At 38.7% G+C, this 16,821-nt stretch overlaps 1 protein-coding gene across 1 annotated transcript in view; it reads left to right on the top strand.

Moving 5' to 3' along the window:
* luzp2 (leucine zipper protein 2) overlaps window positions 1-16,821 on the top strand; it is a 128,667-nt gene that overhangs the window by 66,611 nt on the left and 45,235 nt on the right. The window contains exons 3-5 of the mRNA XM_041040308.1: window positions 1,096-1,166; window positions 3,923-4,004; window positions 9,947-10,009. Coding sequence (XP_040896242.1) covers window positions 1,096-1,166; window positions 3,923-4,004; window positions 9,947-10,009 — 216 coding nt within the window. The remainder of the gene's footprint in view (window positions 1-1,095; window positions 1,167-3,922; window positions 4,005-9,946; window positions 10,010-16,821) is intronic.

The following is a 16,821-nucleotide window of genomic DNA, read 5'->3' as shown; positions in this document are numbered from 1 at the left end:
GTGTATTTGAAGAGTTCTGGCATCCAGACGTTAAACTGGAAGTGCATCCAACCTGTGAACTGTTTTGCCACAGTAAGCCTGTTTTCAGATGACAAAACAGGGGTTGTAAAAAAATTTGTGGCTTGAGCTTTTATCGTCCTTTTTTGTGAACGATGATGGAGGGAGGAGTGGCCAATTGACTCGTGGCTCCGTGACAGATGATACAAATCACTGAATTCTATCACCTAAGACACAATGCAGGCACTGATGTCATTTTGCTAATATTCCAAGCTGTCTATTGTTCTAACCGCACGGTATCGACCCAACATTAGCTTATCTGAAGTTACCATACATCCTCTATTGTCAAGAGCAGTTGTTGGCTCCCCTTCTTCCTCCTCTTGAGCATAAATGAATGCATGAAGTGAAACCAGGGGCTGAGGAGGAGGAGGAGGAGAAACATCTCCTCTGTGAAAGGAGGAAACAGGCTTTATGGAAATGTGGTGTTAATTGCCGCAGATATTGCCTTCAAGCACAATTTAAAGAGAAGCTATCTCTCCCTCTGAGTCCACATTTTCTGTCTGGGAATTTCTGCTCGGCTCATAACAAATAAAAAATATCTTGGAGGACTTGTAGGGCAATCAGAGACCTGACTAATCCATAATTACCCATCAGGCAGGTGCTTAGGCGCCACAGGAATCCAATCTGTGCGTCTGCCTGAACCCTCTTTAGGATTTTTAGAAGACATTCATCACCAGATTGTTATGGGCTACATAAGTTCTTGGGGCATCAACAACATTTTACATCTGCATTATCATTTTATAATATTCACCACAGATATTTTACAATTCTGGTGCTTTACTCATTGAATTACAGTAGTCTACATTTAGTTCGCCCGTGACTCATAGTTAATGCTGAATCATTTGATTGTTTCTTGAAAGGAACCTGCAACCTTGAAAACCTGGGTGCATTCTGAAACATTTACTGTACAGTTGAAGGAAATTGCGCACAGTATGTTTTCTTTCTCCCGTCAGTTGTGGGTGCTTTGAAATAAGTTTGTCATGTAATATTCAAAACGATAAGTTTCCTGGAAAAAGAGCGTCTTCTGTTCTCTTTCAGTCGCTGAAGAATGATGACTCAGTGGCCAAGAAGGACGTGCAGAGGATCCTGGAGCTCAGCCACAAACAGAGGTAACGTGAGACAGCACGATGACTTAGACATGAGTTATCAACAGCACTGATGCTTCTCACAAATGTCATAAAAATGTAGGTTAGGGATTTATTATAACCATCAGTAATGGCTAAAGGATTCATCAAATCTAAGGCACGGGATTGTTTGTTTTTCTGAACATCATAATCAGTTAAGTGTTATGTAAATGCTGATTTATAGTTAATATAAAAAAAAAAAGGAAAGAAGAAAAAGAAACATCCCCAATATGAAATAACCGAAACTGTTCTACCATTAACAGAAAACAGTGTTTTAGTGACAAAACAAACTTTCAGGGCCTTTAAATAACAGCTCATTTGCAGTTATTCATGCTCGTTACTATGAGGTGTTGCCCAGTTAGTTTATACATGGCAGTATACACAGAGGCAGGTGGATAATGCATAATCCAATCATAAATCCTTCCTTTATATTGGAAAATAATGTGCCTGTCTTCGTTTTGTGAAAAATCACATCAAGCGTTTGTGATTTAGTGCTTTATCTTTTTGCAGGCGAGCTGGAAAAGTGTTTACCTAAAGTGCTTTACCGGTTAGGATTGTCTGATTAATGTTGTGTGTAATGAGACTGTTAATGATTAGCAGTCATTTGTGGCCTCCGTGCTCTCCGAAATGTCAGCCTGATTGAAGTCCGGCCTCCTGTGTGCAGTATCTGGATAGCCAATCAATAGCCTATCACCAGTCCGTGGCAGCTCTCACATGCCATCAAGCTAAAAACCATAAAGCAGGAGCAGCTTGGCTCGATGTTGCCTACCTAGGATTTGTGAGCCACAATTTTTTTGAAGTGCCATTAATCCACCCTTGGAGTTCCATGTCTGCCAAGTGTGATTACTAGCTGACTCCATCATGGCAGATGTGGACAGGTGATTCATTGCAAGTCATTTACTTTTGACAACTCTTAACAGCGATTTGATTGCTTTCTGAAAATAATTTTGCTCCAAACTGTAATGCAACAAAAATGTTTGCCAACCGACCAGGTACAGACAGCAAAAACGTAAGATTTTAAAGTTTCAGAGTGGCAGCAATTAATTCCGCTGTAATTTAACCTGCTGTCAACCGATTTGTGCTCACCTGTCGTGTGCTCACCACTCTGAGCCTTCAGGATACGGCGATCTCACGTTTACTGTGCTCCTTTCTGTCAGTTTGGCCAGTTTTGATCTTGTTTGTGAAAATGCTTCCAAGTCTCGGGTGCAGGAGATGGGAGAATAAATGAAATGCCAAGGCAGCGGTGGTTGGCTGGTCGCTGTGAAGAAAAATGTTTGCTAGGCTGAACTCATGCCAAGAGACAAGACCACTGGCATTTAAAATATAAGAGTATATGGCTGTTGAGCAATGAGAGCTTTTCCACACACACACACACACACACACACACACACACTGAGCGTTGCTGTGTTGCCTTAAAAGTTGCTGCCTTTTGGCTGCACCAGTGAACATCTATGACCATGTCATATACTTTCAAACTTACATCCATGCTCACAAACTGTAAATAGACTGTTACATCTAATTTAACTGGGTTGCCTTGTGATGTGATTTCTACAAGTGTACACTCACCCACATCACTTGCCCGCTTGATTCATAATTCAGTGTGCATTGCTGTTATCTGTTCACAGGAACATCAAACGGTACCGAAGTACCCATTGCATCTTAATGTGTTAACATTTATGTTAAACACATAATGAATGCAGCACCAGTCTTCATACAGCATGCATAAAATCAGTGCGTAGCGTTCCAAATGTTCATAGACTGTTTCATAATAAAAACATAATGAATACTACACGCTGTGTTTTTTTTATACAACTCCTTATTGACCTAGAATCAAGTAGCACTTACTATTTATGATACTTGTCCTGGTGTGTGTTTGTTAAACTGTGCATTATTTCAGGGAAAATCGGCCTATTATATAAAGAAACACTGGCTGCAGCTGAACCTTTAACTTCAAACAGGGTAACATAGAAGATTAATATAAGAGAAATTGTTTTTGAACTTAAAGATAAATAAAAGCCAAAAAATGTTTTGACACCTCACAGGAAAACAATGTGAAAAATCAATTAATTTCAATGTGTGAAAGAGAAAAGGAGGCTTGAGCAATTCAACAAAAGCTATTTACAGCACTTTTGGCAGTCAGTTTAACAACAAATGTTCAACAAACACCTCCTTGTTCATCCCCTAATTGTGTAGTTAACAAGGTGTTAATGTTTGCGTTGTTGCATCATTCATTATTGCACCTTCCTAAAATGGAAAAGAAAAAGCCAAAATTCGATGTTGCAAGCACTGTCATAAGTAAAATTTACACTTCCTGATTCTTGAATCACAGTATTTATTCAACATATTTGTTTTGAAATTGCTTTGCATAATTACAAATTTCACTTGCACAAAGATTTTTGTGACAAAATCAGCTTTTACTCTTAAGCATGTTTAAATATATTCATGCAGCTTTCTTTTTGCACACTCACAGCATTTATCTAGCTGCTCAAAAATGGCATGAACTTGATTTAATCCAATATAACACATAACAACACATCTAAACTGCTGTTCCTGTCTTTTTCCAACAGAAGTTAACCTGAGACAATAGACTGAAAATTGCTTTACACAAATCAGGTTCTGTGCAAAATGGCTCTCGACAGTGGTATATTTAAGAAAGCCATTCTGTGGCGGAGCGGTGGAGGCCTCTGAGAGTGTGAGGAGGATGTGTTAACAGTGTTTCTCACTTCCCTCTTACTTGACAGGGAGGAGATGAAGTCCCTCCAGGCAGCCTTGCAGAAGCAGCTGGATGAGGCAAATGAGAGAGCCGAGAAGCAGCAGGCCACGGTAAGACAGAACTGACCTGACCGTCAACATCCGGTCTCCTCTAACCAGCCCCGTCACCTGTCACACAGGCCCCTCAGTGATCCACGCTCATTACGCAGCAGCCAGTTCTCTGTGCCTCCATGCCCCACCACTTAATTGAAACCCTCAGAAACACAGAAGGAAAGCTTTGTGTCCTCCCAAATTAATAGGATTGAACAAAGGCATTGTAATCTGAGAATATGTACTTATCTATCCATCTATCTACCCATCTCTCCATCAACAGTATCTATCCATCTTTCCGTCTATGCTTCCAAGTAGACTGTCACTTTGCTTATAATTAAATTCCTCGCAGGTATCTTATTGACTATCTGGCCAATTCAACTCAATTAACCACTTTTTCTATACAACCTCAGAAAATAGTGAAAAATGCCTGTCACCATTTCCCAGAGCCTGAGGCGATGTACTGAAGTTGCTTATTTTAATTTTATACAGCCCAAAACCCAAATATATTGTTTACTATCATATAAGATGAAGAAAAGCAGCAAATCTTCACATCTAAGGAGCTGTTTGCCTTTTTTACTTGATGACTAATGAATTATTGAAATAGTTGCTGATTAGTTTTTAGTTCTGTAAGTCTGCAACTCCACTGGGTTCAACTTCAGTCATTCCAAATCTAATGATTTATAAAACTAAACGTTTAGTTTTACTCACAAATCTTAAATAATTATGTGTGCAGATGATTTTTCTCCTCTTTCTGTATTTGTAAGGACTTGACCAAAGTATTTGAAGTTATTTTTCAAAATGTGTATAAGAAGTTTAATCCATGTCATGGTATTTCTAAGCGATATATGAAGGCAACTAGACTTGCTTGAGGTTCTTGAAGACGTTTCGTACTAGAAGCCTCCTACGTCAAACTGAAACAACCATCACTAAACAGAGGATGTGGTCTTGAGATCCCTCCCCAGGCAGCTTAACACCCATTCACAACATAACTCGTGGACCTAACCACTCACATGACGGCGGGGGGGTTGTCAAAGGCTCCCATGTGACCTCAGTGGCGTTAATGACCCCACAAGATGTTAAATACGTGAGGCTCCCGACCTGTCAGTTAGAAATGAAGAAGCCTCTCGGATGAGAGGTGAAATGTCAAGTCCAGTTTCCTTTGTGTAGAACTTACAAATGTCCACAGAATATTGACAGTATTATAAATCAAATGTTAAAAAAATAAAAAAGAGGCATTGAGTGTCAACAGAGAATGTTACCTTCGCTCTTTCCAGTAATTATGACAAAAAAAAAACTTAATTAAGAAGAATAGAGTAATCATCTTTATTGTCATTGCAGAATACAGGTTGTACAGTGCAATGAAATTTTGTTTTGGCTCTGTGAGATGCCCAAGAAAAAAAAAAAAGAAAGTACAGACTAAATATAAATATATTATAAATTAGAGGGGCGCTAAGAAAAAGGAATTTACATATCATAGATGTACATATGAATTTTGCTATAAATATAGATCTGTTTGTGAATAGAGAATCTGACTGTGGTGAATATACAGATATTATTTACGGTGTTGTGCAAATTGCCATCAGGTTATTTACATAGCAGCAGTAAACAATGTAGACTGTTGTCGTGGTTGTGTCAGGCAGAGAGTTTCTTTGACTGATTCAGAGCAGCCATAGCTCTGGAGAGGAAGCTGTTCTCCAGCCTGGTTGTGTGGGTGCGGAGGGATTTATATAGTCTGCCTGATGGAAGTAGTTCAAACAGGTGATACCATGCTGAGATGCAGTATGTTCGAATGCTCTCTCTGAGCACCAGTCCATCAGGTTCTGTAGATCTGCTCTGTAGGCTGATTCGTTGCTGTTGATGATCAGCCCGACCACAGTCGTGTCATCTGTAAATTTCACTATGGTGTTGGTGTCAAATGCAGGGACACAGTCGTGTGTGAGCAGAGAGTACAGGGTGGGATGGGACGGGATAATTAGAATTACTTTAACCTCTGATCCTGCTGATCAGTATCAGGGCATATTTTAATGGATCCGTACTGGTTGAAATAACACTGATCAAAGTCCGATCCTTTCATTACTGTACTCAAGTCAGTACTTGTCAAAGATAGTTGGTGGGGGAGGAACCTCCACTCTCTAACACCACTGTAAAACCACAAGTGAGCTGAGTGTTTCTTTACTTCCAACAAGTCCAGCGGAGTGAAACGTCTTCTCTCTAGCAGATCGTATCACATTGCTGTCAGGGGTGGCAGTCTCCAAACTGAACTTTCATTCGTATCATATCATTAATTTAAGTTTTGAACCATAACCTTTTGTATCAAATACAAATACATACGTCAGATACATAGGCCATTTAATAAACATTTGAATACCCTAAATATAAATATTGGATCTGACTTCATATCAACATATACCCAATATTAAAGGACTCTGATTGGGATCAAGGCCAAAAAAAACATAATGGGGAGTCAATATTTAGTTTCTACATTTAGCTGATAAAGTTCATGGAGGTGCTGTATCATTTAAAGTTGTTTATTCGTGTGCTCTATCTTACTGTATTGTCCCACATTTGTATCCTCATACTATTGAGTGGGACCACCTCTTGTTCTGCCACCAAACTCCTTATCAACAAGTCAGCATGAAGCCTGTCTTGCTGCACTGACAGTAGCCCTGGACTGCTTCTGGGATTTTCAGTTTATGCTAATGAAAAGCTTGTCCTGTAATAGTCCCGTTTCTCATTCGCAGTCACGAGGTTTAATGTGCACCGTGACATTACGATCAACAATCAAGTCATCTGCACTCTGTGAGATAAACAATAGTACAGTAACATTTCAAGTGACATTTTTGCCATTTTCCTTAGACCAGTGACAAATCCCAGCTGCTGCGTTTTATGGTTTGAGTCTGACATTTATGTTCTGTTAAATGGTATTTATAACAACCGCTGAGATTCAAGATTAAAAAGAACACCTCTGCAGCATGCAAATGACACATACGCTCAACAGAACATTGAAATACTGTATCTGGTTTAGATTTCTTGTGTCCACATACAATTCAAAAGGAGAACAGGACTCATAAAAAATTGTTAGAAGCACCTTGCTTGCAAAAATGAAAATATTTATTGCAGCTTCTGATGTGCAGAAATCACCAAAAGAACACATGGCTGCAACGAAAAAAAAGGTAGAAATATATACTGATAGGTGTGGGCAGTGAGTTTCAAACCAATCTTTGTGTCACTGCAGAATCCTGTATCAGGAAGAGTGTTTTGGTCTGAGAATGTATTTGGTGACTTCTGCACGTTGGAAGCTGAAGTAAATATTACAAGTTTTTTCCATGAGAAGTACCATAATCTTTCTTAAAGATGTTGTTTAGAATCCTCCCAAATTACAGAGGAACTGCAAACACAACATGATTGCAGGACTGCAACTGATGATTGTTTTTATTTCTTTTCAACCAGATGTTTTGTTTTTTAAATCAATGTTTAGAATTTGTCACTGACATCTTCATTTAGCTTATGTCTGACCAACAATAAAGAATTATATTCAAATTACGATGATGATGCAGAGAAAAAGCAGCAAATAGACAGCACAATGCTTGGCATTTTCAGCCATGCTAGCAGGATGGCTCTACAGATGGCAATGTCACCAATGTACTGGTGGTCAGTCAGTTGCTCCACCGCTTTGGTCTAGACATAAATAGCTCCAGAATCATTGGAAGGATTGCCACACATTCATGTCCCACTCAGGATGATTTGTAATAACCTTTGTTATTCCTCAATTTTTCATACTGTGCCATCATCTGGTCAGAACTTTGATTAATGACCAGCTACCTATCAGCCTCGGTGTGCTACTCTGCGAATGTTAGCAAGCTGCCATGCTAAATTAAAATGGTGAACATGGTAAACTTTGCCTACTAAGCATAAGCATGTTAGCATTGTCACTGCTAGCATGTTAGCATTGTCACTGCGAGCATGTTAGCATTGTCACTGCGAGCATGTTAGCATGCTGATGTTAGCATTGACAGAGCTACTTGCGTGGTTGTAAACAGTTTTGTTGTTTGATTAATGTCTTAAATGCTATTAAAACTGTTAGAGGTGCATTTTCTTTCAACTGACTAATCAATTAATTGACAACTAATTTCATCACAACATGATTCATAACGTAAAGAAGCAGCTGTTATTTTACTCCTTTTAGCTAAAAACCTAGATGCTGCACCAAGATGTGCTTTTCTTTTTTCTTTTTTTCCCCCTTTTTTTTTTTTAAAACCACTCCCTGGGGCAGTGGCAGTGACTGAAAGGCTCAAACATGAACCTCGATGTTATCATGCACTGCTTGGGGGATGTGAGTCAACTGGTGAGGCTTAGTTTACTGTTCCCTGGGGTGCGTACCTGGTATGAGGTCACCAGCCCCATGAATCTTTCCCTCTTTGTCCTCGGGACTATCTCGATGACCTCTCTCAAGGACAAATAACACTAACGAAATGTCTTTTGAGAATGAAAAACAGAAGAAAGTCGAAACCTTGGCCTATCTCATACAGACACACTCGCACACAGAATTCATTCTTTTAGATATATGGCAGCCCTTGGCAGTAGTTTGCCATCTGCAGTTAGTGTTTGAACCTCTGTCTGGCTGCTAAACACAAGATACACGCCTGCGCGAGAAAGACATGCTGAGCTCATGATGAAAGGATTGTGATAAACAAAGATATCAGTCTGACATGATAAGCATATGGGCTATTGAATCAGGCACACGGTGGAAAATAGGCAGTCACTCACTGCAGGAATAAACGCCTCAGCGTATTATATGTGCCGTAATCAGAAAGCTGCCGATGAAACATATTTGGACACTTGTTATGCTAAACTAACTTTGTAAGACATGAGAGAAATATAATATGCGACAGCGGTTTTTATCAGAGTTAAAAAGTCTTTAAGCCTTGATGGGTGGCCAGCTGAAAAGTGAAAGGCTGTTTTAAAATTTCACTGCTGCACGGGGCCTCTGTGCCGCTGTCGGTTTATAAGAAACAGTGTTCATTTATGGTAGGAGCCTCAATATACTGCCTGAATGTAAACTTACCAACACTGGTCGCACTGCTTAAATTAAAGGCAATAAATCAAATGCGAACACTGGTTTTGCTGTTTGCACTGGCATTATCACAAGCATTCAGCACACATAACTGCCAATGAACTGAGGCTGCTTTAATTTTCCTTTTTTATTTGGTGACATTAATTTGAAAACTAAATGCTGCACCAGGATGTTTATTCTTTCTCTTTTCTGTGTTTCTATATATTTTTTTACTGCTCTCAGGGGCAGCGACAGCGACTGAACATGACCTTTGATGTTATCATGCCCTGCTTGGGGATGTGAGTCAACTGATGCAGTCTAGTTCATAGTTCCCCCGGGTGCGCTCGCTAGAAAGTGGGAAAAAAATGTGACTTTGAATATCACCCCCAAAAGTCAAAACGATGCTGGGGATGGGAATGCTTTTTTTGCTTCTGTCAGTTTATAAGGCACGACATTTGCTTATGGTGAAATATTTTTTTTTTAAAAAGGAATATAAAAAAGATGCACAGTTTACTCTTGTTTGAGAACTACCCTGACCAGCAACTTTTAGGAGAAAAATATACTTTTTAATTTTTAATTAAGTTTTATATTTGCGACCCATTTTTAAAGATTTACTTGGGGTGGGGGCTAGGAGCCACTGGCAGGCTGGGAAAGTTGGACAGCACTAAGAGACAGACTAATGCATTGTTGGTTGTGTCTTTTAACATTGGAGGATAGCGAATCAGATACAGGCACGGGCATATTTGCCTCCATACATTGCATTTAGTTTCACATACACTGCTTAAATGGGGATATTCAACATCCATAACTTTCATTAACTATTCACCCTGAGTGGAAGAAAAAAAAACACAATGAAGTTGGACATTTAGTGTCATCATCATCTTTCTTTTGTCCTTTCTGTCTTCAGATCAAATTTCTGAAAGTGGAGATGGAGAAAAAAACCAAAATCATCAAGGATCTACAGCAAGAGGTGAGTCATCCGAGTATCAGTTATGGCTTGTTTGAATCGCTCTGCACAAAAAAAAAACATGTATTCAACCTACTGAATTCTGAGTTTATGCTTTCACAAGGTATATATGTAACCATAAAGGAAGAATTTACTCTAATTTACTGATCAGGCACCCACTTTCCCTACCTTGTCTACTTCCATTTCATTTAATGATTTTCTGTGTTTGCCAAATGCCTCCTGACAATCCACAGAGACTCAAGGGGGGAGCTTGTTGCTTTCAATCAAAGGTGGACATTCTCTGCAAGAATATGTCTATTTTACTGAGTACTTTGTAATCACCGGAGTGTGTCTTTGATCATGATTGTGATCGAGACTGCTGTGGCTTGTGTTGGCTGTGAAATTGGTCTCTCTTCTCCTGCCTCTGCTGCAATGGATTTCTCGCCGCATGATTGTTGAACATCAGTGTAAAGTAGTTCGTCTAAAAAGAAGGTTTTTTTCTCTTTGATTCTGAGGGCCTGACACCAAAATCTGACTTTTACCGCTGATGCCTTAGACAGTTGGAAAAAGTTCTGCTGGCAAATACCATTGAAGCTGTACGGACACAATGGCACCACATTATCTACTGTTCGGATTGTTATTTGTAGGAATAAAAAAATAAATAAAACACACCAAAAAAAAAAAAAAAACATCAAAACATGGGCCCATTAAATGTAACATAGCTACATTGGCAGCAGCTGCCTTTAAGAATGTTTAGTCATTTGAAGTTGGATGTTTCCATTGTTAACTTTGGTTTGTCTGTCAGCTATGTAGAAAAAATGGAGGATAAAAATGTCAAAACAAAACTTCTGCAGCCCAACACTGTGACAAAAAACAAAACAAAAAAATCACACAGTGGCGGTCACTTGATTTTACTGATGAACGAGCCTTTAGTCAGTTCAACATGTAAACGTGGAAAGAGCCTGCTTCTGAATGAAATGAGACAGATTTTATAACTTTTTTTTGACTCAGATTGACGGTTTTTTTTACTAGGTATGCTAATACAGATTTCAACTGATTTGTTCAGTGGATAAGTTTCTGAGGCGATTTACTTGACATTTGGTACTTTAATGACATGACAGAAAACTTGTAATCCATTCATAATTTACTATAAAGTTAAATTCTTTTATATAACTAGCTTTATGATCTTTGTTACAAGAACACACAACAGCTTGTGCATTATATAAATATGCACAGCAGATTTTCTGTTTATAGTTATAGTCACTGTATGAAAAGGGGTTAAATACAGCACCTTCATAATGCTCTTTTTGTGTTCTGAACTGCAGACGGGCTATTTAATTACATCTCAAGATCATGAGAAATGATGATGAAGAGATACCGAAAATTACCACGCCATATTGCTCACCGCTGCGGTGAGAAAACTGATTTTCGCCAGATGTTCAAATTAATTTGAGACCAATTTTGACTAAACTCTGCTTTGGTAACATGATCAAGTGCTTCAGATGAAGATCCAAACAATGACATAATGACATCAATTTACTGAGATCACACTGTTTTGAGAAGTGCCTCAGGGTGCAGGTTTCACATGTGCAGTACCGTGCAAAGTAAGGATGCTTTCAAAAATAGTTAAGTGAATAGTTTTTATTTATCAATTACCTTTATACAAAGAGCAATAAACTTTAAAAAAAAAACTTAATCAAGTCAACATTTGTTGACTTGAAATTTGTTGACTAATAAGTTCTCCTCAGTACATTTTCACACAGCTTTTCAAGGTACTTGGCAGGTAGCTCGTTCCAAGCATCTTGGAGAACCTGCCACAGTTCTGTGGATTTAGGATGCCTCTCTTTTTCTCCATGTAATCCCAGACTGACTCCATGATGTTGAGATCAGGGCTCTCTGGGGGCCAGACCATCTGTACCTCTTGTTAAAAAAAAAAAAAGAAGAAGAAGAAGAAGAAGAAAAAAACTTTACGAGTTGGCCAACTTTATGTTGTTGTGTAGAGGTGTAAAATAGTTACCACCGCTTCTTCCTGCAGCCAAAAGTAGGTCCTCAGCTCTCAAAAGTCACTTTTACCAGCTGTTTAAATTATACCACTCGGTCAGCGCACACACTGAGCTTGCTTCCTAACCACCTGTTTAGTTAACTGAATAATTTCATTATCTTAATTGTCTGGTTTCCTGAGCTGATTCTTCCCAAACTCCAATGAATGGAGTAGATTTCAGAACTCAGTGGTATCAGTGGTATAGTACACACCATCATAATCACTGTCACTTCTCTAGTGAATCTACATGATAGTGACATATCATGGCATCAGTGGGTGCCACAGTAGAAAACCACTGAAGAAGTGGATGTAAGATATTACCTAAAGTCGACCGAACCTTAAAACCAATTCTTGTTAATCAGTGCATTTAAAGAAGAATATCTCAGGTAGCAGTTAAATTTAAATGAATGTCTGTTAATGTCATATATTGAATTTGTTCTTTCATGCTTAACTCTGTACTTGGTAATCAGAGGTAAATGTAGAGACACTTCTATAATCAATTAAGTGATTTTCACAGCAGGAGGCTGCACATGTTGGCAATGCCATGCAGCTGATCGGTTTAACTGACTAAATGACCCATAAAGGAGGCCATGATTTGGTTTTGTAATGAACAATTAGGGATTCCTTTTACTCTTAAAACAGATTCTTGATTTGGAAAGAGAACAAGTACCAAGTCACTGACAAGGAGGCATGAAAATGATCGTTGCTCTAATGTTTGTCACACACAGTTCCGTTTTCTGTATGGTTTTATGTTTTCATGTTATGATCCTCGGCCTCCTGCTAAACCTCATTACCATAAGCCAGTCATCAATGTACACACTCATCTCGCCAAAACAAAGGGCTGGCAAACAGAGCTGCCAGCAATTTGACCTGGATTAGAGTTAACTGAACCGCATCATATCTTGCGTTTTTGAGGTTTGTCATTTTCTCTTCCACATTTACATATGTTGGAAAGGGCCTCTCTGAGTTTGAGGACTTTTATAATCACGTACAGAAGGGGCCATTTGTGGTCAGTAGGAGTCTGGGAACCTCTCTGACATCTGTGCTGCTCTGACATTTAAGTGGTGGCTACATGCAGGGAATCATGAGAAGCATTTCCCTGCATCTATCACACTTGTGTGAGTTGCAGAAAATTTCTTGTGTGCAGAAACCCAAAGGTCAGAAGTGTTTAAGCATTATCATTTTACTACCTCAGAGTCCACTGTCCTCAGTCTTAACGGTACCCGCTCGACCTGTGCAGTCTGACAAACTTCTCACATAATGATGTTATATATGATTGAACACCACCTTCTGGTGGTAGAAGTAACTGTTCATAAAGTTCTGTGTTTCTATACAGCACTACTCTAATCATTTACCATTTGAAGTATTCATTAGTTAACCCCTAAAGTAAAACTTTGTGCAGTTTTTCAAAGCCAAAATGAGCAGTAGATTAAAAATGTGAACATCACACCAGCGTCTTGTAGACGTTATTATGAGTATCAATCATGTTCCCTATCACGTTCCGTTTCAAGAGACAGTGCACTTCCTGCGAGCAGCTCATACAGAAAGTATTATTTCCTCTTTTGAGAAATTTAATATTAACACAAATGAACGCATAGATTGCATCATTATATGCCTTTTATTACACGTTGGCTGCAGTTTGTGGTGCTGTTGAACTGTGTCAAGCTATACCGAGACCTCTCTTAGTATAACATGTAGAAAAATTTGATTTAGCAACTCTTTAAAACTGTTTCAACAAAGACTGAACATTGTAGCCTCCTCTAAGGTAGGATTTATTACAGGACTGTGGTATGAGATTGCATTAGTTTTAACTATTTGAATAAACTGGCAGTTGAGGGATTATGTTGCAGCAATGTGATATAATACCATTATTCAGACTTGTGATTCTGAGGCTTTGTAACGTGTGTACACCTTCCAACCATACCCTTTGTTTACACGAGCATTTGTTTTTAAAATATGTCTTTACGTTGCACATCATTGTGAATTGTGTTGTGGTGTCAGCGGGGAAGCTTTACCGCTGCAATTCACTGTGAAGTCATTATCAATGATTTGCTTTCAGGGCTTATTATGAGTATTTTGAGGGAGAATGATTTACAGACTGACTGGGATCCTGCTGGGATTCATCAGGTCCTCACAGAGCATTGTAATAGACAGCTTTGCCACATACTCAGCTCCTCGCTGCTGATGCTGATGTTTTTTAGTCTAAAATGGCTTCCCCTCATTGTCTTCTTCCTTTCATGTCTTCCTGATGTAATTTCACCAGCTAAATGGCAGAAAAATCATGCATCAGGGCATTTACTGGATCTCTGTGTGATACTCTTAGTGGAAAGAAAAAGTGACAAGAAACTGAAGTAGGCAGAAAATGGAAACTGCGTCATTATGTTTGTTGAACAGGAAAAAAGAAAAAGCAGATGAAACCACTGAAGTTAATCAAGGCTTAATATTATGGTCTAGCAAGCTGTGCAGTTCTTTTTCTAAAGAACTGATACCACAAGTTCATGATCTTCAGAAAGCAGTGAAAGAAAGACATTAAAAATATGTTACACCTAATTTTAAAAACAGATCTGTTTAAAGTGATTCAGATGGTAACGAAGCACAGCGGCACAGATAAAACGAGTAAAGGAAATGCTTATTCAAAGATATGACGTCAAAGGTAATTGGTTCTCTTAGTGTGCATAAGAGATCACTCACACACACTGTAAATCTAGTGTAGCCTTTCCTCTGTGGCTTTTCTTAATATCTGGATGCTAAATGGCTCAAATCTGCCTTATGAACTGCCATAATAATAAGTACAATAATTAATTATTGTTTTTGTTATGTCCGCACACAACATATTGAGCTGCATGGTACGGTTGCCTTGAAGAATAGATGGCTTACTCACTCCTCCACCACTATATGACTCAGCAGCTGAATAGCCACTCACACAGAAAGCTTCTTAATGCCATCAAGACTCTATCACAGCTAATTTCACACATACGATCACTGACATGCATTAAGAACAAAGTGTTCTGACAAAAATGCTTTAAAGAAAAAGAAAAAACTTTTAAGTGAACTGAGGTGAGGTGGTTGACGGCATGTGGTGTCATTTTTTTTTTTTTGCACTGAACAGACAGGCGATGTAGTACAGTCTGATTGATTGCAGTCACATATCGGAGACAGCAGGCCCGACTTGTTACGCAAGAGCAATGGTGGACTCGACATCCAGAGAGACTGACAGTGTTCATTGTACATGAAAAAGGTGTAGTTAGACGGCAATGATAAAGTTGTAGTAGCAGTAAAATGTTGTGACAGTACACAACAGTTAGCTATACAGTTATTGTACTTTACTGACAATGTAATTTGTACATCATTCATTACTTGCATGTGTGACGGTAAGCTTAAAGAAATTACAAGATAAAAAAAATTATCAGGAGTAACAAAAGCCCATCCTGACTTCAAATGAATGGTTCCATTTAGCAGCCTTCTTACAGTGCACAGCAGTGATTGTTTTTAGTTTGTGACCCATTTTATGCCTTTGGTTGCAGGTTGCATGTGTCTATAAATTGTGGAGAGTTAGCCACAGAGCCATTTTTCAGTCCTAGATTGTGTTATTTGTAATTTTTAGAAGCATGATGCTTTAAAATGATTCACCAATTCACAAGAAAAATAAAAGAGTCCCGCAAAGTCTAAAAAACAAAATTTTGTGTGGCAGAAATAGAAATAGAAATAGAAATATTTTTCTCCCTTTGTTTGCTGTCAATAATTTCTTGGAAGCCACTGGTAAAGAGTGATTCCTTTCAGGCAGGCAACTTTATTTCTCAGAAAACTTGCAGAATTCTAACTACATGTTTGACTTGATGTAGGTTTTTTTTTTTCATGTCATTTAATCTTCTTCAAACCTAAGCCAGAAAACTGTAAAATACAAACATGACACTGTGTGGGTAGTGAGAGCATGTGGTAACAAATCTGTGCGTCTCAAACTGATGCAGTCGTGTGTGTTGTGCACACATAAAATTATTATGAACTGAGCATGAACTCCTAAACAAATGATATGATATGATATGGATGCAAACTGAGTAATCATTACATTCCCCCACTGGGAGCTAGATAATCTAAAAGTAGTAGGAATTTGATGTGTTGTTATCTCCTTTTCACCCTTTCGAAGTTGAGCTAACAGTCCAAGCTAAAGGTACAGGAAGTGTGATTTAGGGTTGTGTTTTTTCCTTAACTTCATGGAGGCTTGCAAATGGTGTAATGTTAAAAAAAAAATAAAAAATAAGCCACACTACAGTTTATTCTGACTTTTCTCACTGAAGTCCAGACACTGGGGTGGTATGGGCATCTCATTTAGATGCAAATAAAATCGGGGAAAGGAATCCATACGTCTCAGGTTGCTATGACAATATGCAAACATGGCACACAGAATAGCAGTAAAACAAGAATCTCATGGCCATAAATTATAAGTTTGAGCCACACGAGCCCTTCACAACCTGAGCTGAAAATACAATTGAGCAGCTTCACCAAGTTCAACCTAGCAACAACAACACACAAGCAATCAGCAGCAATTGATGACATTTCTAAGAGCTGATGGTGAGACCACCCACACAATCAGCACATATTTAGTTACAAATTCATGATTTAGAGTTTCCTGTACCCTGAAGATAAGTCAAATGAATGAGGCTTTGATTAAGCAAATAAAGCCTTGATTAGAGTTCAGCCAAGTATGAAGACGTATCAGAAAAACTCGGGCAGTGAAAATGAAAGGCAGGTGCGTATAACGCCTGTGCACCCTGCTGGTTCAGTGTCAGACCTGTTT

This window comes from Toxotes jaculatrix, chromosome 1 (assembly GCF_017976425.1).
Source record: "Toxotes jaculatrix isolate fToxJac2 chromosome 1, fToxJac2.pri, whole genome shotgun sequence".
Taxonomy (NCBI): Eukaryota; Metazoa; Chordata; class Actinopteri; family Toxotidae; genus Toxotes; species Toxotes jaculatrix.
This window is presented reverse-complemented; position numbering and strand designations above follow the sequence as displayed.